The following is a 20,255-nucleotide window of genomic DNA, read 5'->3' as shown; positions in this document are numbered from 1 at the left end:
AGGCACGTATGTCAGACCGCGCGGATACCCGTACAGCACTCCCAGTGTTCTGCGCAGTTTCTCCGCCTCCCGTCCACACTCTTGGACCCGCCCGACCGAGCCGGGACCCTGGCTCCCTGGTTCTTGATAGGGAAGAGCGTCGGGGAACTCTGCAGCCGCCCCCGGGCGCCCACTTGCTCCAAGGGGCGTCTGCGGGTCCTTCTACCCGTTGGCCTGGGTCTTTCTACAGGAGCTCCGGGACCTGGGGACGCCCGGGACAGGGACCACAGGCAGGTGGGCCTCTGGATGCTGGCGCTGGTGATTTTTCCTTTGAGGTCGCTTTTCCTGCCTCCGTTTACCCCATCGGGGCTCGTCATTATCCACAAATCTCAATTATATGACGTTTGTGTACTTTGCAATGTAATTTTACTCCCAATCACCTTCCTTCTGCCTTTTTTCGCTTCCCAGAAGACAAATCAGATTCCTCCGTGGGGCTGCTTTTTCCCCTTGAAATGCAAAATCCCTGCCCACTTCTCTTCAAAAAGCAAATGTGAAGAGGCTTCACTATTTTATTCTGTCCCTGGCTCCCCTTCCCTATCCTAATTTTAGGCAGCGTGTGGCTGAGGACATTAAGAACTATTTCAGCTTGGCCTCAGTAGGTAAAATTCTGTTGGAAGTGTGCAGAATATTGGCTAGAGGCCTGTATTATCTAAGATTTCTATACAAATGTCAGGTATGACAGAGGGCAGAGACTCCAGGAGAGATGTTTTGTTTCTACAGGGTGGGTAAGAACAAGAATATTGGAGTTGGATACACCTGACCTGCCTGTAAAAGCTGTTTATGTCCTTGGGCAGGCTGTTCCATCTCTTTACGGTACAATTTCCTTACATATAACGTAGGTGTGGTAAAATTCAATTCATAGGGCTGTTGAGTGGGTCACATGAGCTGATACTTCAACGTGTCTTTGGCGTGGTGCCTGAAGAAGACACTCCCTATGCTACCAGTACTGTTCCACCTTTTGTGTTCTCATAATACCCTTTAGTCTGATGGGCCAAGGCATGCTACTTAGCCTTGGTTGAGGGAAGCCCAGGCTTTCCGTGATTTTTTTCTTCTACAGGGGCATCTTTGACCCAGAGAATATTATCAGAGCCTTCACTCCAACCTGCTTCAGGGTCAAGTCGAACTCTCCTGTTGCTTTTCCTCACTGGAGAGAACTACCATTCATTGAGCTCCTGCTGTGTGCCACATATTTTTATGTTTTATTTAATGCAACCATCCTAGGAGGTTGGTATCTTTGGCCCCAGTTTTCAATTAGGGAACTGAGGCTCAGAGAGGTTAAGTAACCTGCTCAAGACACACAGGAAGAGGGAGAGTTGGGGACAGCCTCTGGGTGTTGATTCCCGGCCCAGGACTATTCCTCTGCTCCAGTTTCTAGTAGAGTACAGTCCAGATCATGCCGTCCTCCCTCCTCTGCCTGTGACCTGTCATCTGCTTATGACTCTCAGTCACTATGCCAAGACCAAGACTGGGCTCAGACCTTTGGACTCTCCTTGGGGCATTTCTTCCTTGCTCTCTTTTAGCACGTTTGCTTGGGATCAAACATCATTATCACCATCACCTAAATAAGAAACTGAGAGACCCAGGTCCCAGTCGTGGATGCAGCATCAACTAGCATTTGTAAAGTGGACAGAATACTTACCTGGCAGTGGTGTTGTGAAGATGAAAAATCATAGTGTCTTAACTGTGGGTCAGAATGGGTGGATGAGCTCACTTCTAGTGGCTGTTATCATTAATGCCATCCCCATTTCATTGTCACCTTGTATTGGGCACTTTACATATATTTAGTACGTCTGTTCTTTTTTCCATCCTACAAAGTAGGTTCAGTGTAGGGGTTAAGAGAATGGACTTTGGAAAAAAAGGTGTCTGGGTTCAAATTTGGCTCTACCACTTGCTAGCTGTGTGACCTTGGTCAAGTCACTTAATCTCTCTGTGCCTCAGTTTCTTCATCTTTAAGGATAAAGAAAGTACTACCCAGACATTAATTTAGAGGTTCTTACAGTAATTTTTACTTTGGCAGTCCCAAGAGGAAGATGATATACTCCCATGTTGGTTTAGGTCCTCAGAGAAGCAGAGAACAAGATGGGATTAGACTTGCAAGAGATTTATTGGGGGAGGGAAGAAGGGGAGGGAGCTGGAGGAAGCAGGGAGAGCTGTCAGCATGTAGTGGGTGCTGTCAGCATGCTGCGCTTGAACAAACTGGTGCACCTCTCCCAGAGCTTCCCTCTTTTCCGGGGAATTGCCCTCAACCTCAGGAGCCTAGAAGTTAGAGCCTCCCTCCCTGCAGCTCAGTGCCAATGATTGGATGATGAGGGGCCTGCGGTACAGAAAGGGCAGCCCCTTGTTTTAAGGTGGGACCCCCTGTCAACCCCACCCGCTCCCCTTACTTCCTCTCCTGAGGAAATGTCATGCACCCAGATTGATGAAGTCAAGGATACACTCATCACATGACCCAGCAATCCCACACCTAGGTGTCCGCCTGGAGAGAGGAAGTCTTATGTTCACGCTAAATCTGCACATGAATGTTTATAGCAGCTCTATTCATGATTACCAAAACCTGGAAGCAGCCCAAATGTCCTTTAGTGGGTGGGTGGAGAAACAGACTGTGCGGTGTCTATGCGACGGAATACTGCTTGGCAAAAAAAGAGAAAGAACTATGGATATGCATAGCCAACTTGGATGAATCTCAGAGGCATTATGTTGAGTGAAAGAAGCCAATCTCAAAAGATTACATTCCAACTATAGCTTTGGAGAACAGGTGGCTGGTTGTCAGGGGTGAGGGATGGAGAAGGGTGTGACTTGTAAAGGGTTAGCATGTGGGAGCTTTGTTAGATGCAGATGGTGGTAGTAACCACAAGAATCTATACATGTATTAAAATTCATAAAACTACTTACAACCACAAAAATCAATTTTAGGGTATGATAATTTAAAAAAAATTCACATACACCTGTATCTCTGCCCTGGAAGCCCCTCAACTTTGGCCAGAATGGAGCAGCCGAAGGGGGTTGATTGGACGGTCATCATCCTGACATGCCAGTACAAGGACAGCGTCGAGGTCTTCCAGAGAGGTAGTTGACCCTCCCTCTCCACTCTGCCCCTAATGTGGAACCCTCTCCCCTTTCCTTGTCACATACCCCTGCAGCCCCAGGAGCTGGGCAGACCCAGGTTCAAACCCAGATTCTGCTTCTTCCTAGCCACGTGACCTCAGACGTAGGTCACTTCACTGAGACTCGGTTTTCTCATCTGTGCAATGGGAGTAATTGTACTTACCTCACCGAGTTGGGAAAAGATCTAATGAGCTACTAGATGGAAAGCTCTAAGTCAAAGAAGATTAAATAATGGCTGTCAGGAGGTTTGCCTGAGGTGGTTGGGACCAGGGTGGAGAGGCTGGGGGGCAGGTCCCAGTCATGTTCTGACCACAGAGCTGGAGATACGGCAGAAGCGAGAGCAGATCCCCACCAGGACGCTGCTGTTGGCCGTGGAAGACCCTGAGGTTCGTGTGGGCAGTGGAGGAGCCACCCTCAATGCCCTGCTGGTGGCTGCTGAACACCTGAGCGCCCAGGCAGGCTTCACTGTGAGTGCTCCTCAAGTGCCCGCCCCCCGGGCACAGCAGGGATGGGGGCTGCAAGCAGAGCCTTTCCAAGGTCCCCAGCCCTTCGGGCTCCATTTTCCTGCCCAGTTCAGGTTGGGCATCAGTTTTTGCATCTGTAGATTGAGCAGACTCGTCCAGATGAGGGCAGAAGGCAGGGGCAGCCTTTGTAGTGGTTTTAGAAAGTCAGAGCCACTACCGCAGAGTTAGGCTTTCTGGCTTCCCTTGAGAAATCTCCTCTTGCTACCCTGGACTCTCCTTCCCACATAGCAATGGTTTGCTGGAACTGAGGTGCAGTGGCCCCCAGTGCGTAGAGCGTGGGCCCACATCCCACACACACCCAGCCACTTCACGAGGTCACCTTGCCTGCATGGCACCCTGGCGCAGGCAGTGAGGGTGGTCCCAGGCATGGACGTGCTCTGGCAGTTGGGGTGGCACCCGCAGGGGAGGGGACCACTCTGTGGTTGCCATGAAGCTGACTTACTGTGAGTCGCCCACCATCCAGCCCCATGTTCTTGCCTGCAGACTTCCCTAAAAACAGGGGACAGGGGAGTGGCCCAACTGGAAGACTGCTGTGCTTCCTTATCCAGGAGTGGCTAGGGCTGCCTCGTGCCTGCCTGTGGCCATTGGTCTTGACCTTGCTGGTTGTTCCTTTGGTTCTTTTTTTTTTTTTAATTAATTAATTAAATTTATTTATTTTTGGCTGCGTTGGGTCTTCGTTGCTGCGCACGGGCTTTCTCTAGTTGCAACAAGCGGGGGCTACTCTTTGTTGCAGTGTGTGTGCTTCTCATTGCAGTGGCTTCTCTTGTTGCAGAGCACGGGCTCTAGGTGCGTGGGCTTCAATAGTTGTGACGCACGGGCTCAGTAGTTGTGGCGCACGGGCTTAGTTGCTCCGCGGCATGTGGGATCTTCCCAGACCAGGGATCGACCCGTGTCCCCCTTCATTGGCAGGCAGATTCTTAACGACTGCGCCACCAGGGAAGTCCCTCCTTTGGTTCTTGTGTGGACTTGTGCTGGGGTCTCTCCCTGCACAAGAGGGTGCCATCTGCCCAGACCTCTGTGAACAGTGCTCTTCCACTTTTGATAGGTGGTCACATCAGATGTTCTGCACTCGGCCTGGATCCTCATCCTACACATGGTCAGTAGAATGCTGGGCAGGGGCCGTGCAGAAGGATGGTCAACCCTCAGGGTTGGATGGGACTTTAGGGGTCTTCTACCTTTGTGAGCCAGTGTGCATTGTGCAAATCCTGAAGAATCAGAAATAGAATTAATCCAGGTGTCCAAAATAGGGAACCGGTTAAATATAAACAGCATATCCTCCTGGTGGAATATTAGACAATGATTAAAAGGTCCATTTAACTCTCTGCACCGACCTGTGCATTGACCAGCTCTGTGACCTTGGGCAAGTCACTTGACTGTTTCTAGGCCTCAGTTTCCTCATCAGTAAAATGAGGATGGCAGCAGTTCCTACTTCATGTGGATGTGCTGAGATGATCCATCAAATGCTTAAATTGAGGCCTTGCCTGGCTCACTGTGAGCATCGGTGAATATATTTTCATTGTTCAGTGAACAAGGCCAGCCGCACAAGTTTGCATAGAACGACCTCAGCCTTTTTAATTGGAAGTTTGATTGAGATCATTGGAGATCCACATTTAAGAAATAATCCAGAGGGAAGCCTCTGTAAACTTTGCCCAGATCTCGCCAATGGTCATATTTTCCAAAACTACAGTATAATTACAGCCAGGATATTGACATTGATATGGTTCCCAAGCTTTGTCCAATTTGACTTGTACTCGTGTGTGTGTGTATGTGTGTGTGTGTGTGTGTGTGTGTGTGTGTGAAGTTCTGTTGTCTCCGTCTTTTTCATTTTTGTAACAAAAAAAATAGTATGCATATGAGGTATATGAAAGGGCATAACCTCAAAATGAGGGCAATGGTTATTATCCCTGAGGGATTGTTTTTCTTTTTGTGTATCTGCATTTGCTAATTTTTTACCATAATCACGTACTTTAAAAAATCACATGAGAACACACTTTGTAAAAGTCCTCTAGCTTGATGGCTTTCTGCCCAGGCTCTTCTGCCTGTCCCTGCTCCCGCCCCAGGGCCGAGACTTCCCCTTCGATGACTGTGGCCGAGCCTTCACCTGCCTCCCTGTGGAGGACCCCCAGGCCCCTGTGGAGGCTGTGGTCTGCAACTTGGACCGCTTGCTGGACATCATGAGCCATCGGGTGAGACAGGCAGCTGCCATGGGGCCTTGTCCTGCTGCTTTCCTGCTGAGACACCAGCCGTAGTCTGTGCTGGCTCAGACAGGGGATGCCAGGAACGATGGCTTTGGGTGCCTGGAGTGAGTTAGAGCTTCAGGATGTTAGTGTTGGCCACACTGGGGGGAGGTACGGCCCCAGGAAGTAGGCGGGAGGGCTGGCATCGGCACCGTGGCTATAGGGAGGCCCCTGTTACCTCAGCAGCCCGAGTGCCCCTGGAACAGGCCGAGGCTGTGCTGTGTGGGAGCGGAGAAAGGGCCGGGCCCGGCCACCAGCTTCATTCTCTCTCCCCACAGCTGGGCCCAGGCTCCCCGCCAGGCGTGTGGGTTTGCAGCACCGACATGCTGCTGTCTGTTCCTCCAAACCCAGGTGAGCCTGAGAGGGCTTGGGACTGCCTTCCCTAGCCACGCCGGCTCTGCCTCTCCTCACCCACCCCGTCTTTGGGCCTGGCCTGCTGCCCTGTTCACAAGGGAAGCTCTAAGGTTTGAAGGATGGAGCTTAGACCAGGAGGCAGGGCTTCCCCTGCTGGGCCAGTCTGCCTCTCCGTAGAGTGGAGATACCCAGCCCTGCCCCCTTTGCCCCAAAGGGCTCTGTGGACAAACTTTGGGGTTGAGGTGTTGTCATTCTCCCAGAGGAATGTCCATTTGGCTTTGGAAACCATATTTTCTTTAGAGGTGCCTGGATGCCCCTGCCCTCCTCCTGGAAGGGAATCCCCCATTCCTTGGGTTGGGGTCCCTGGAGAGCCTCCTGACTCCCCCACCTGCAGGGATCAGCTGGGACGGCTTCCGGGGAGCCAGAGTGATCGCCCTTCCGGGGAGCACGGCCTATGCCCGGAACCATGGTGTCTACCTCACTGACTCCCAGGTAGTGCCCCTGGGGCAGCAGCGTGGGCAGCTGAGCCATCCTGGGATGGCCTCCTGGTCCTGTGCTCCGGGCAGCCTCGTCCTGGACTTTCTGGCATGGTCTGGATCTGGAGGAGTTTCGCCCCATGGCAGCAGCTCTTGTGCTCACTTAGTCTTTTACCAAACATGAATTGCCCCTGATCCTGTGCCAGGCTCTGTGCCCAGGCTTGGGGCTGTGGAGACATTTGAAGCCTGCCCTCTGCTGTCAGGGTGGGGTGTGGGGGGGTCTCAGGCACTTGTATCCCCAGGAGTATGCTGGGGCCTGTCTGACCTGCATCCTAGGTTTACATCTGGAGAACACCCTTGCATGCCCTCTTTCATAATCCTCTCTTGCTCCCTTCTGTAACTCTGTTTTCTGCTCCCACGTAGGGCTTCGTTTTGGACATTTATTACCAAGGCACCGAGGCAGAGATACAACGATGTGCCAGGCCTGACGGTCGGGTGCCACTGGTATGGCTGCCAGGGCAGAGCCCCACTCCTTCTGGGGAAGGCTAGCACCAGAATCTGAGGAAGATCTGGAACTGGTATTCAGGGGAGCAGGTGAAGCCAAAATCTGAGGAGGGGGTAGCCTTGGAATTCAGGGTCTTGTCCCAAATGAGAAAGGCTGGAACCAGACTCAGGGGATCCTTCTAGAATGAAGGACAAAGGTAAGAGTGGTGGATAAGAGCCTGGGACTAGACTATAGGGAAGATGGAGAACTGGGTTTGGGAGGAGACCTGAAAATTGAGGGGGTCCTAGAAGTTGCCTGCTGAGGGGCCCTTGGTGGAGCTGCCTCCAGTAAGCCTGGAGCTGGGTGCTGGGGTGGCCCAGAAGATGAATGATCCTGTCCGGTGTGGCAGTCAGCCTTGCTTGGCCCATCTGCACATGGCCCTACCCAACTCAGGCACAAGGCTGGCCCCAGGGTCTCCCACCTGACCCTTGTGGGGGCCCCTCCAGGTTTCTGGGCTTGTCTTCTTCTCTGTGGAAACTGCTGAGCACCTCCTGGCCACCCATGTGAGCCCGCCTCTGGACGCCTGCACCTACATGGGCTTGGACTCCGGAGCCCGGCCTGTCCAGGTGACTGGGACTGGGGACTGGCAGGTCCTGGCCTGGGCAAGAGGCACTGACACTGGCAGCCTGGCTGTATGACCTCAGGCCGGTCCTTTCCCCTCTCTGTGTCAGCGTCTCTAGAGATGGAACCGCCCCAGTTCAGCCTAGGAACCCACTAATAGCAGTGCTTCCCACCCTTGTTCCAGCTGTCTCTATTTTTTGACATCCTGCTCTGCATGGCCCGGAACGTGACAAGGGAGGACTTCCTGGTGGGGCGGCCCCCAGAGATGGGGCAAGGTGATGCGGACGTCGCAGGTTATCTGCATGGAGCCCGGGCTGAGCTGTGGAGGGAGCTTCGCGATCAGCCCCTCACAGTGGGTGGGTACTGCCTCTTGGCTCTCCGGGGTGGGGAGGCCATGGGAGTGAAGGCCCCCAGAATGAGGCTCCCACCCCACCTGCCTGGCCTCCAGGCTCCTGGGCCAGGCAGGCCTAGTGAGTGCATGGACTGGACAATTACCCTCTCCCAGTTCAGAGTCTCCTGCTGAGGTAACTCTCCTCTTCTTCCTTTGTCTCATTCCTGGGCTCCAGTCCTGGTCTTTCTACTTTCTGGCTGTGTGACTTTGGGCAGGTTGCTGAGCCTCTCTGGATCTCAGCTTCCCCATTGGCACAGCGGGCTCATTTCCATGCTTGCCCTCCCAGGCCCTGATGAAGATGTGTCTTCTGGTGGGAGGCCCAGCCTGGTGTCAGAGCTGCAACATGCAGGGTGTTGGGGTCAGTACTTGTATCTTTACAGCATATGTCCCTGACGGCAGCTACAACTACATGACCAACTCAGCCAGTGAGTTCCTGCACAGTCTCACATTCCCGGGGGCTCCTGGGGCCCAGGTCGTGCACTCCCAGGTGGAGGTAAGACCTGCCTGGAGGTAAGGCCAGCAGAGGGGCCTACGGGGTACCTGGAGACAGGTAGGAATGGGGGCTTCAGGGAGGGGAGGGAATAGCTCACACTTGGGACAGATTATCTACGCGTGTAGGTGTTGTTATCCCCATTTTGCACGTGAGTCACTGGAGGCTCAGAGAGGTTAAGTTACTTGCCTAAGACCACAGAGCCAGTAAGTGGCCAAGTCAGGATTCTACATCCAAGTCTGAGTGAGCAGCCAGAGAAGATTCCCCCCGACCCTTTCTGAAGGGTCTGCTTGGGGAGTCAGGCAAATTCATGGTGATGGGGCGGGTGGAGTTCAGAGGTGGCCCTCAGGGTGGCGGGGGTTGGGGTAGCTGGACAGGTGGGAGAGGTTTTCTGGGGGAGCTGTCATCTGGTGGGACCTCCACTACTGGGTGCAGACTTGCTCTGGAGGAGAAGGCAGGGAGAGCGTGCCCCTGGGGGAGCAGCAGAGATCAAGATGGGATGGGAGCCAGCCTGAGGCTGGGGCCAGGGACGTATCGAGAGGGATCTGGCTGGCCGACAGGCGCGGGGCGCGGCCGGAACTGTGGCCCTGGCCGTGGAGGAGAATTGGGGCAGCCCCCGCCCCGGGCCCTCACGGCTGTCTCCCTGGCTTCACAGGAGCGGCAGCTACTGGGGGCCGGGAGCTCTGTGGTCAGCTGCCTGCTGGAGGGTCCCATCCGCCTGGGTCCTGGGAGTGTCCTGCAGCACTGCCACCTGCGGGTGAGGCCTGAGAGGGCAGGCGGAGGGAGGGCAAGGGTACGGGAGCCAGGGTCCTGTGTGTTTTGTGGGCGTGCTTGGGGTTCCCCTGCCCACGCAGGACGCCTGCCCGCTCCCCTGCCAGGGCCCCATTCACATCGGCACCGGCTGCTTCGTGAGTGGCCTGGACGTGGCCCAGTCCGAGGCCCTACATGGCTTGGAGCTGCATGACCTCGTCCTGCAGGGACACCACGTGCAGCTGCACGGCGCCCGCAGCCGGGCCTTCACCCTCGTTGGCCGTCTGGACAGCTGGGAAGTAGGTGCTCACCTGTCTCCCCTCGCCCCCATTCTTTAGGCTTTGAGGAGCACCGGGGGTCCTAGCCCAGCTTCATTGCAGGGCTCTCTGAGCTCTCACCTGAGGGATAGGCAGTGAGGAGAGTGTAGCCAGTAGAGTCTCAACAGGGCTTTACCTCCCTCCTCAGCTGCTCTGACGCAGGCTGGGTGGGGATTCTCATCCCCACTTTTCAGGCCGGAGACTGAGGTTCAGAGAGGGAGGTGACCCGCCTTGGGCTGCAGAGCCAGTTATGGAGGGTCAGGCCTACAGCCAGGATTCTGCTCCAAGTTCCAGGCACCCGGGCTGGAATGTGGAAGCTCCAGGACTTGACGCTGTTTCAGAACTTGCTTGCCTAAGTGCCCCTGTCTCTTTTCCTGTCCCCTCTTGAGCAGATCCTGGTCCTCTGGCCTTATTGCCCTTAACCCCTTCCTGTGGCCCCTGCAGCCCTGACTGCTTCCTTCTCTTCCCCAGAGACAGGGGACAGGAACGTATCTCAACATGTCTTGGAGTCAGTTCTTCCAGAAGACAGGCATTCGGTAGGACTGGTGGCCCCACGGGCCTCTGTGGGCCTCGGCAGCCAGGGTGGCAGCTGCTTGGAGGCTCATCCTGCTCCTGCCCCACCCCCCACCATCCCTGCGGTCTGGGGTAGTTTTGTCTTTTTTTAAAAATTTTATTTCATTTATTTTTGGCTGCGTTGGGTCTTCATTGCTGCGGGCGGGCTTTCTCTAGTTGCGGCAAGTGGGGGCTACTCTTCGTTGCAGTGCGTGGGCTTCTCATTGCGGTGGCTTCTCTCGCTGTGGAGCACGGGCTCTAGGTGCGCAGGCTTCAGTAGTTGCGGCACGCAGGCTCAGCAGTTGTGGCTCACGGGCTCTAGAGCACAAGCTCAGTAGCTGTGGCCCACAGGCCTAGTTGCTCCGCGGCATGTGGGATCTTCCCGGACCAGGGCTCGAACCCGTGTCCCTTGCATTGGCAGGCGGATTCTCTACCACTGCGCCACCAGGGAAGCCCAAGAAAAAGTTTTTTAAATGAAATGTATTTGTATGTCTCTTTATATAAAGAAATAAACTGTAATGTGAGTGGCCAAAGGTGGCTTTGGATTAAGAGGGACATGCTTACTTTGGGTCTTCATTGCTGCGGGCGGGCTTTCTCTAGTTGCGGCGAGCAGGCGCTACTCTTCATTGCGGTGCGCGGGCTTCCCATTGCAGTGGCTTCTCTTGTTGCGGAGCACGGGCTCTAGGCACGCGGGCTTCAGTAGTTGTGGCTCGCGGGCTGTAGAGTGCAGGCTCAGTAGTTGTGGCTCACGGGCTTAGTTGCTCCACGGCATGTGGGATTTTCCTGGACCAGGGCTCGAACCAGTGTCCCCTGTGCTGGCAGGCGGATTCCTAACTGCTGTGCCACCAGAGAAGTCCCCTGGCGTAGTTCTGAGCGGCCTGATTTGCCCTAGCATCTTCTCCCTGGGCAACTCCCAAATTCCTTGCCGTGCTCAGGCTTTGGGATTTTGTTCAATGGCCTGGGAAAGGAGGCAGGGCAGCTGGGCCTCCCTCCCTGAATTGCCTGCTTGTGCTGCCTCTGGAGTTCGTCCTGTCCCCATGAATGAGCCAACCCCCAGCTGACAGGTGGTCAGGGCTTGGTGACCAGGCAGGAGCACTTGCTTCCCTCCTGCTCATGTGTCTTCTCCCCACATCAGGGACTGGGACCTGTGGGACCCAGACATGCCCCCCATTGAGCGCTGCCTTCTCAGTGCCCGTCTCTTTCCCGTGCTCCACCCCTCGAGGGCCCTGGGGCCCCAGGACATGCTGTGGATGCTGGACCCCCAGGAGGATGGGAGCAAGGCCCTGCGGGCTTGGCGAGCCTCCTGGCGTCTGTCCTGGGAGCAGCTGCAGCCGTGCCTGGACCGGGCTGCCACACTGGCCTCCCGCTGGCACCTGTTCTTCCGCCAGGCCCTGCATAAGGCGCGGCACGTGCTGGAGGCCCGGCAGGACCGCAGCCTGCGACCGCTGATCCAGGCTGCTGTGCGCGAGGGCTGTCCTGGGCCCCTGATGGCCACCCTGGACCAGGGTGAGTGTGCTGGGCACCCATGCTGGGAAGCCAGACCCAGCATCACCTGCCCTGTCTGCCCTCTAGGTCATCAACCTGAGGGTACTAGGGAGTCATGAGACTTTAAAGCAGGGGATAGACACAAATGGACTTAACTTTTAGGTTTCTGGGAAGCTCCATCCCTGTTAGTGGGGAGTTTGGTGAGAGGCGGAGGCCTGGGGCTGAGCCTCTGGGTCCTGTGAGCGTCGGCAAAGCCTGCACGTTCTGTGCGGGGGCGCTGGATGTGGGTGAAGAGCTCCAGCACAGCCCCAGGGGGATGTGGCCCGCCCTGCTCGGGACCCAGGCATTCTGGCTGGGCACTCAGCCTTAGCCTCACAGGGACTGCCTCATTCCCCATTTCAGTTATTCACTCACGGCCACACAGCTGGTTGGTGGGGGGCTGAGACTGAACCCAGGTGGTTTGCCCCCCAAGCCTGAGCTCTTACTCATTAAGGGCATCCTGGGTGGGGGGTGCAGAGGCATGTCTGGGCTGGGGCTGGTGGGATGAGAGCTTTGCCAGGCCGAAGAGTGGGGAGCATTCCCAGGCAAGGATACATCTCGGGCAAAAGTGAAGAGGTGTGAGGGGTCTGGGGTGCTTGAGGGCAGGGGGCATTGAGGGCGGGCCTCCTCCCCAGCTACTCCTGACTCCTGGTCCCTCAGTGGCAGCTGGTGTGGGAGACCCTGGCGTGGCAGCCCGGGCGCTGGCCTGTGTGGCAGATGTCCTGGGCTGCATGGCAGAGGGCCAAGGAGGCTTACGGAGTGGGCCAGCTGCTAACCCTGATTGGGTGCGGCCCTTCTCGTACCTGGAGTGTGGAGACCTGGCGCGGGGCGTGGCGGCGCTCGCCGAGGAGCGGGACAAGTGGCTGAGCAGGTGGGTGCTGATGATGTCAAAACCCTTGGAGCAGCCCCCTGCCGTCCTTGGAGGTGGAAACCCAGAGAGAGGTGGAGTGTCCTTAGGTCACCTAGGGCAGTCGGTCCCCAAATCCAAGCAGCCCGCCCCCAGCTTGGGGCTCCTTGCCACCATCTCTCCATTCCCTCCTGGCAGACCAGCCTTACTAGTACGAGCTGCCCGCCACTACGAGGGGGCTGGGCAGATCCTGATCCGCCAGGCTGTGATGTCAGCCCAGCACTTTGTCTCCTCGGTGCCGGTAGAGCTGCCAGCACCTGGGCAGTGGGTGGTAACTGAGTGCCCGGCTCGAGTGGACTTCTCTGGTGAGCCCCTTGGCGGTGGGTAGGGGTGAGGGTAGCCACCCCAGAACTGAGCTGGCAGCCCCTGTGACCAGCTTGGTCTTGTTCCATTGCCACAGGGGGCTGGAGTGACACGCCACCCCTTGCCTATGAGCTTGGTGGGGCAGTGCTGGGCCTGGCTGTGCGAGTGAATGGCCGCCGGCCCATTGGGGCCAGGGCTCGCCGCATTCCAGAGCCCGAGCTGTGGCTGGCATTGGGGCCTCGGCAGGACAAGATGGCCACGAAGATAGTATGCGGGAGCCTGGATGACCTGCAGGATTACTGCCAGCCCCACGCCCCAGGTCAGGGCACCTGTGAATTGTGCAGGTGGGGATGGCACACCTAGCCAGCTGGGGGATGGGGGCAGAACCCGAGAGACCCTGCAGGCCATGGGTGCCTGGCCTGAGGGTGAGCCAGTCTGGTGGAGGAGCCCTGACGTTACCCTGCCCGGGCACAGGAGGTAGAGGTGGCACAGTTGCTGGTGTTATGGAGCCCAGAGGACCTTTTGTGGCTTGGGGGTGGGGTCTGCACTGCTGCTGGGCTTTTATCCCCTAGATGAGCCCCAGGTCAGGCTGAGATGGGTGGGGTGTCTGTTTCCACCCCTGGAGACCAAATTCCTTGCCGGATGCTGCTCACTCCACAGGGGCGCTGTTGAAGGCGGCCTTCATCTGTGCGGGGATCGTGAGTGTCCACTCCAAGCTCTCGCTGAGTGAGCAGCTGCTGTGTACCTTTGGGGGCGGCTTTGAGCTGCATACCTGGTCTGAGCTGCCCCATGGCTCTGGCCTTGGTGAGCAGGCCCTGTCTCCCTGCTGCTCACCGACTCCGTTCCCCCTTTCAGCTTTGCCTCCAATCCTCTCCCCAGCCTCTGCCCAGTGGAGAGGGAGGGGGTGAGGCAGGATTGGGCTGGGCAGAGCTGTTTCATGGCTGGTACTCTCCTCTGTGCCCTGCAGGCACCAGCAGCATCCTGGCGGGGGCTGCGCTGGCCGCCTTGCAGCGGGCCGCAGGCCGGGCGGTGGGCATGGAGGCCCTGATCCACGCAGTGCTGCATCTGGAGCAGGTGCTTACCACAGGTATGGACTGCCCCAGGGCAGAAGGGAGGTCACTGGAACTTTTTCAGGGGCCTCCAGGGGCTTCCCTGGACTTGCAGACAGCCACAGAACTGTGCTGCTCCTTACAATGGTTAGAGCTTCTTCCCTCGTATCACTCAGACACTCTCTCTCTGGTGGTTTTCAAAATGAAATATTTCTACCTCAAAGGACTTGATGTAGGAGCACCTACTAAGTGTTAGAGTCTGTGCTGCTCCTTTCATGTGTGTTAGGTATTCCTCATGTCTCTGTTCCTACCCAGGGCTGTCCCTCAGGGCAGGGCTGGGTTTGGATTAGGGGACAGGACCTTCAGCCTGTTCCTCAGCACCGTGCCTCTCCCTTGGGCTAGGGCCACTTGTGCCTCGCTTCCCCCACCACATGATGGGGTACCCAGTGCATGGCTGTGACCATACAGAATGTCACCACTAGCACCATGGCTGCGATCATACAGAATGTCACTAGCTTCTCCTACTCATCACTGTGGCCCCTTAGCATCCATGCACAATGGAGAGCAGCCAGAGGTTTGTCTGGCTTTAGGGTGCTCTGGTCACCTCAGGATGCCGGGCCTCATCTTCAGCATGACTCCGGGAGGGAAACTGCCACAAAGATGTATAGATGCCTGATTATGTTATCTTCTCTGGCCACTTTGTAGCCTAGCTCCCTCCTTTCATTGTAATGACTCACATCCCATAATAGGTAGTCATTAGCAAAAGGGGCAGTTGGGGAAGCTTTTTTAGTTTTCTTTTGAGGTACACTGTTCATATCTCTCATTCGGTCAAATGACAACTATTTATCGAATACCCCCTCTGTATTGGGCCCTGGGGATAAAATGAGCAAAAACAGCATCCCTGCCATCAAAAGTCTTACGGTCTATTGGAGACAAACATTGATCAATAACCACTCCAATAAATGTATAATTACAAGCTACGCTACGTGCTCCGAAGGAGAGGGGTGCAGTTAAGGAGTTCTTGACGTTCCAGGCCTGACACTAACTACATTTTGGCTGTAAAGTTCCAGATGCCTCCTGCCATTTGCATTTTATACTCGAAATCCTTGCAGGCCCTTCTCCAGATATCAAAGGCCTATCCCAGAATCATCTCAAGTTTTGACATTTTTATATAGCTGCAAGAAGAAAGATCCATACCTTTCATTAGTAAAGCAAAATGTGAACAAGCTATTTTAAGTTTGATAAGAGATGCTGAGAAGCTTATTTCCACCATCAACACCGTTTATCAGGCAAGCCAGGGTGCAGGGACTGTTAGGCTGTAGGGAAAGTCCTATGTCATCCCTCCTCAGGGGGAAAGGTTAGTGTAAGGTCTTAATCCTTTGATGTGACTTACCCCAATTCCAAGTACACATTAGGTCTGCAACAAAACTCAGGCCTTGTGCATTCTAAGCTTGGCTCCAGAATGAAACCCCTTCCATTGCTGGGCTCAACTTGCTCCCAGGGCTGGGGCAGAAGCTGCACATCTCACCTGGCCCAGCTGAAGTTGTGGGGGGAAGCTGTCTTCCCACGCTGGTCCCTGCCAGGGATGCAAGGCCAGGAGCCTGTACTGGGAGAGGGAAGCTGGGCCAGATAGGCTCCAACAGTGACGGGGCCCGGGCTCTCGCAGGAGGTGGCTGGCAGGACCAAGTGGGTGGCCTAATGCCTGGCATCAAGGTGGGCCGCTCCCGGGCTCAGCTGCCGCTGAAGGTGGAAGTGGAAGAGATCACTGTGCCTGTGGGCTTTGTCCAGAAGCTCAATGACCACCTGCTCCTGGTGTACACTGGCAAGACCCGCCTGGCCCGGAATCTGCTGCAGGTGAGCCCTGGCCCCAGAAGGAGGGAGGGACGCGAGGCGGCTCAGCTAGGCTGAGCCTCACCGCACCCCCTCCTGCCCCATCTGTAGGACGTGCTGAGGAGCTGGTATGCCCGGCTGCCTGCCGTTGTGCAGAATGCCCACAACCTGGTGCGGCACACCGAGGAGTGCGCTGAAGCCTTCCGCCAAGGTAAGGCGCTTCTTCCCCGGAGCCCAGGCACCAGGAGTGAGTGCCTGTTGCCTGTGGGTCTGAGGCCGGGGGCCTTTGCAGACTTGGCACCGGCCCTAGGGATGAAGCCTCTATCCTCTGCAGGCTCCCACACTTAGGTGGGAGTCACATCGCAGGTCAATACTTGAATCCTGGGGAAGGCCTCCAGCACCACCTACCAGGAAGCAGATGGGGGAAGAGGCTTGGCTCCATAGCCGAGTTCCAGGGAGTCAGAGCTGATGAGGGTTACACGGTTCAGTGAACACCGTGCCCGGTACCACGCCAACTGCTCTGTGCTCGCTAGTCCTCAGACAACCCCGTGAGATGGGCTTTATCACTCCTGTTTCCAGCCAGTACTGAACCCAGGTTCTTAACTATGACACTGGTTAAGAAGTGCCTCTTGGCACCCCATCCAGTCTACAGATGGGCACTGAGTGAATATCCTGGCTCAGGCACACAACTCCCCTCTCTGCCCCCACCCCAGGGAGCCTGCCTCTGCTGGGCCAGTGCCTGACATCATACTGGGAGCAGAAGAAGCTCATGGCTCCAGGCTGTGAGCCCTTGGCTGTGCGGCGTATGATGGATGTCCTGGCCCCCCACGTGCATGGCCAGAGCCTGGCAGGGGCAGGTGGCGGGGGCTTTCTCTACCTACTGACCAAGGAGCCACGGCAAAAGGAGGCTCTGGAGGCTGTGCTGGCCAAGACTGAGGTATGGTGTGGTCGGGGTATGGTATCTGGCGCAGGACAGGAGCCCTCCCTGTGGCCCACCAGCTAACCAGCGGCTACAGGTTTAAGTCCCCTTGGCCCTGCAGCCACAGTCCAGCCTCCTGAAAGCCTAAAACCCACCCAGAACCCTCTAAGCACCTCCTGTCCTTTGCTCCTAGGGCCTCGGTAACTATAGCATCCACCTGGTAGAAGTGGACACTCAGGGCCTGAGCCTGCAGCTGCTGGGGACTGAGACCTCAGCCTGATGCCCCTTCTCATGAGGCTTGTCCGTCTGCAAGAGGAGAAAGCCTGGAGCTACAGCAGGCCCTCCCTTCCTTCCCCCATGGGAGCACTCAGTCTTCTACTCTCCAGCCACTTCTTTGTGAATCTGCTTCCAAAGGAAGCCAACCTGAGCTCAGGCCCAGCCCTTTCTAAAAGTTGGTGAAGCACAGACGGTGCCTGGGAACAGGACTGTGGCCTCCTGGTTGACAGTGGCCTAGGCTTGGTGTCTGCTCCATCTGGACATAGGAGGGTCCTAAGTTCAGTGTCCACTGTGACCTTTACAAATCTGATGGCCCAGCTTGGGCCTTGGCCTTCTCACTCTCCACGAGGGCCTGGAAGAAGGGGATGACAAGCAGCTTTGGCAGATGGCTGCGTTCCCTTGGTAAGGCCGACCCCGAAGAGGCCCTTTGAAGCATTTCCTGTGGCCTTCCTTAGAGGTCAGGCTTTTGCCTGAGTAGAGACTTCCTGTTCCACACTCACTCCCAAGCTGACGTAATGGGGGAGGGCGAACAGGGATGAGGGTCCACACTCGTGTCTCTGGCAGAGAGCCAGCGCAGTCCTGCAGCAAGTCACTGCTAATCGTGGCCTTAACCAGCAAGTCTGCCATGTGCCTGTGGGCTGTGAGTTCTCAGGACTGCCATCTTCTTGGAATAAATTCACTCTGCTCTTCAAGGTTGTCCTCATAAAGATCTTTTTTGTTCCTGCTGGGAGCAGTTCCCACTTCCCCTGGCACTGTGGGAAACTGCCCCTGGGATGATCCGACTTCTGGTGCTGAGGGCCCCAGAGATGGGATGAGGGTCCGGGATTGGATGAGGCACCTGTTATCATGTGGGTCCTGGTGGTGGCCATGTGCCTCTGGGTGTGGGAGGAGGCTGAGGATTTAGGCTTTTGCCTTCACACTGCAGTGCAAACTGATGGACCTGTCTTGCTCTGTAGCATCCAGCCCTTCCTGGAAACAGCACACTGGCATCTCTTCAAGGAGTATCTTTATTTAGGGTGATCACAAACATCACAGCCTCTCCTCGGAATAAACCTAATTCCTTAGGTCCCTAGATAAACCCAAGTCCTTTAAGACTGGCAGGGAGGCAGCCCATTTGCTGCAGTGTCCAAGGACGAGAGAATGACCACCCGTGCAGGAGACTGGCCTGCCCTGTCTTCCCCACCTAATTAGGAGCCAAGGGGGACCTACCTCACTTGGTGGGGAGAGACTGTCCCCCAAAGCACCCTGACAGGTCTGAGAACAGAGAGTGGACTGCGTCGGGGCCTTGTTTCCTTGCTGCCAGCAGTGGACCAGTCTGGGCTGTGGCCACTTAGGGAATGGGCCCCAAAGCATGATGGGCCAGGTGGGGTCACCCTGGCAGCTACAGGCGCAGCCTCTTGATGTCCTCGCTGCGGAAGTCTATGCGCAGAGCCAGCACCTGGCGTACTTCAGCAGGAGTGAGGCGCCACGTCAGTGGGCCAGAGTTGGCGCCCCAGTAATCTAGGATCTCGGTCACCTACAGGGAAGAACAGAGACGAGTCAGCAAGGAGGGGCTATCTTGAGAGAAGGCCTTGGGCTCCACCAGAGGCAGAGCAGGGGTGCCCAGGAAGAAGGTGGCCTGCAGGGCTGGGTTGCTGGTGGAGACTTGGTTTAGAGGGAGTGGCAGGGATTCAAATTTTGTCTCTGCCTCTCTTCCCAGTCACCTTTCCCTGGCTAGGCCAAGGGAGCCCTACATACCCGCTCCAGATTGAGGACTGTGGCCATCTGGGAGAGCCGGGCAAACTTGTCTCGGATGGTCCAGGTGGTCACTGTGGTGAGGTAGGCAATGAGCGACCTCAGTTCCTTGTCAAACTGCAGACCGCCCAGCTGCAAGGGAACACGGGCCCAGTCACTGTTTAAGGCCTGGCCCTCTGGCCAAGCAGAACTGGCCCCCAATTTCACTCAGTGCTGGGCGGCAAGGCCAGCTGGGCCTCAGATGGTGCCTCAGCTGGCCCCACTACCTCAGGGCAGGACTGAGCCTAGATATGCAGGGCCTGGGCAGACAGAAGGGACGGGCTTGTCTTCCTTAGAGGGAAAGCAACAGAGCGGCGGGGGCCTGCGCTCCCTTGACATTACCCGGTTGAAGGTGGACTTCAGCACCACTTTCTCCAACTCGACTGCGACAAGGCTGGTCATGAGGCTGGTCAGGCTGTCGTAGATGACTGGAGACAGGCTGGCCTGCAAACAGGTTAGGCATCAGCGGGAGTCCCACCTCACCCCTCTGCCTCCCAGGAGTCTTTCTCCTGTGGGAGTATTTCTGTGGCCTGGGGCTTGGAAGAGCTTCCTGGGTTCCCAGCAGGAGTGTGATGAGAAGCCTCGGGCTGCTGACTGGGGCAGAGGTGGGTAATTCTATAGGCTGGTCCCGAGAGCCCCTGCTCACCTTGAACTCTGCCATTTGCTGCTCCAGATTAAGGATGAACTGTTGTACCCAAGGGTCATTGGCCTCATAGTCATTGAATTCTTCCTATTATCAGGAAGCAAGGTGGGTCACCAGGGGCATCTCCAAGAAGGACCATTCACCCCCACCCTTGTAGCTTATGACTCATCCAGCCTAAAATCAGCTTAAAATCAGGCTGGCAGAAACTGCTGCTGTTTCTGCATCACACTTCTGACCAGCAAACAGCCCTGGGCTGCAGCAGTGGCCCACACAATATGGCAAAGCTCCTGGCAGTTTATCCCCTCTTGTATCTCATGTTATACAGGAATGAAAAGATTAGGCTAGAGGGGCTTCCCTGGTGGCACAGTGGTTAAGAATCCACCTGCCAATGCAGAAGACACGGGTTTGAGCCCTGGTCTGGGAAGATCCCACATGCTGCAGAGCAACTAAGCCTGTGCACCACAACTACTGAGCCTGCACTCTAGAGCCCGCAAGCCACAACTACTGAGCCCCCATGCCACAGCTACTGAAGCCTGCGCGCCTAGAGCCCAAGCACCGCAACAAAGAGTAGCCCCTGCTCACTGCAGCTAGAGAAAGCGCGCGCGCAGCAATGAACACTCAACGCACAGAGGGAGGGAGAGAGAGAGAGGGGAAGCGAGGGAGGGAGGGAGGGAGGGAGAGAGGGAGAGAG

General features: G+C 56.2%; 2 protein-coding genes across 7 annotated transcripts in view; one reads left to right on the top strand and one right to left on the bottom strand.

Moving 5' to 3' along the window:
- Positions 1-25: 25 nt before the first annotated feature.
- Positions 26-17,840, top strand: FCSK (fucose kinase). 5 transcript variants are annotated; one of them, XM_028477586.2, is made up of 25 exons: positions 26-273; positions 1,097-1,263; positions 3,005-3,105; positions 3,460-3,611; positions 4,714-4,764; positions 5,729-5,854; positions 6,184-6,256; positions 6,654-6,751; positions 7,159-7,239; positions 7,726-7,845; positions 8,025-8,196; positions 8,612-8,724; positions 9,377-9,478; positions 9,600-9,770; positions 10,260-10,324; positions 11,476-11,846; positions 12,525-12,735; positions 12,910-13,076; positions 13,172-13,393; positions 13,735-13,800; positions 14,042-14,161; positions 15,790-15,977; positions 16,065-16,164; positions 16,667-16,890; positions 17,066-17,840. In XM_028477586.2, the coding sequence occupies exons 3-25, from the start codon at positions 3,024-3,026 to the stop codon at positions 17,150-17,152; spliced, it is 3,162 nt and encodes a 1,053-aa protein (XP_028333387.1). In that variant the 5' UTR covers positions 26-273; positions 1,097-1,263; positions 3,005-3,023; the 3' UTR covers positions 17,153-17,840. The 5 variants fall into 5 exon arrangements, with proteins under 5 accessions (XP_028333387.1, XP_007102617.2, XP_028333388.1 ...); XM_007102555.4 differs by having other exon boundaries at positions 13,735-13,878; XM_028477587.2 differs by lacking the exon at positions 13,735-13,800.
- Positions 17,841-17,925: 85 nt separating this feature from the next.
- COG4 (component of oligomeric golgi complex 4) overlaps positions 17,926-20,255 on the bottom strand; it is a 28,539-nt gene continuing 26,209 nt past the window's right edge. For both annotated transcript variants that reach the window (XM_007102556.4, XM_028477590.2), the window contains 4 exons: positions 19,568-19,651; positions 19,264-19,365; positions 18,886-19,014; positions 17,926-18,664 (listed from right to left, as the gene is read on the bottom strand). In XM_007102556.4, the coding sequence (XP_007102618.2) occupies positions 18,530-18,664; positions 18,886-19,014; positions 19,264-19,365; positions 19,568-19,651 (450 nt within the window). In that variant the 3' untranslated portion in view covers positions 17,926-18,529. The remainder of the gene's footprint in view (positions 18,665-18,885; positions 19,015-19,263; positions 19,366-19,567; positions 19,652-20,255) is intronic.

This window comes from Physeter macrocephalus, chromosome 17 (genome assembly GCF_002837175.3).
Source record: "Physeter macrocephalus isolate SW-GA chromosome 17, ASM283717v5, whole genome shotgun sequence".
Classification (NCBI taxonomy): Eukaryota; Metazoa; Chordata; class Mammalia; order Artiodactyla; family Physeteridae; genus Physeter; species Physeter macrocephalus.
Note: the sequence above shows the minus strand (reverse complement) of the source record. Positions and strands in the feature narration are given on the sequence as shown.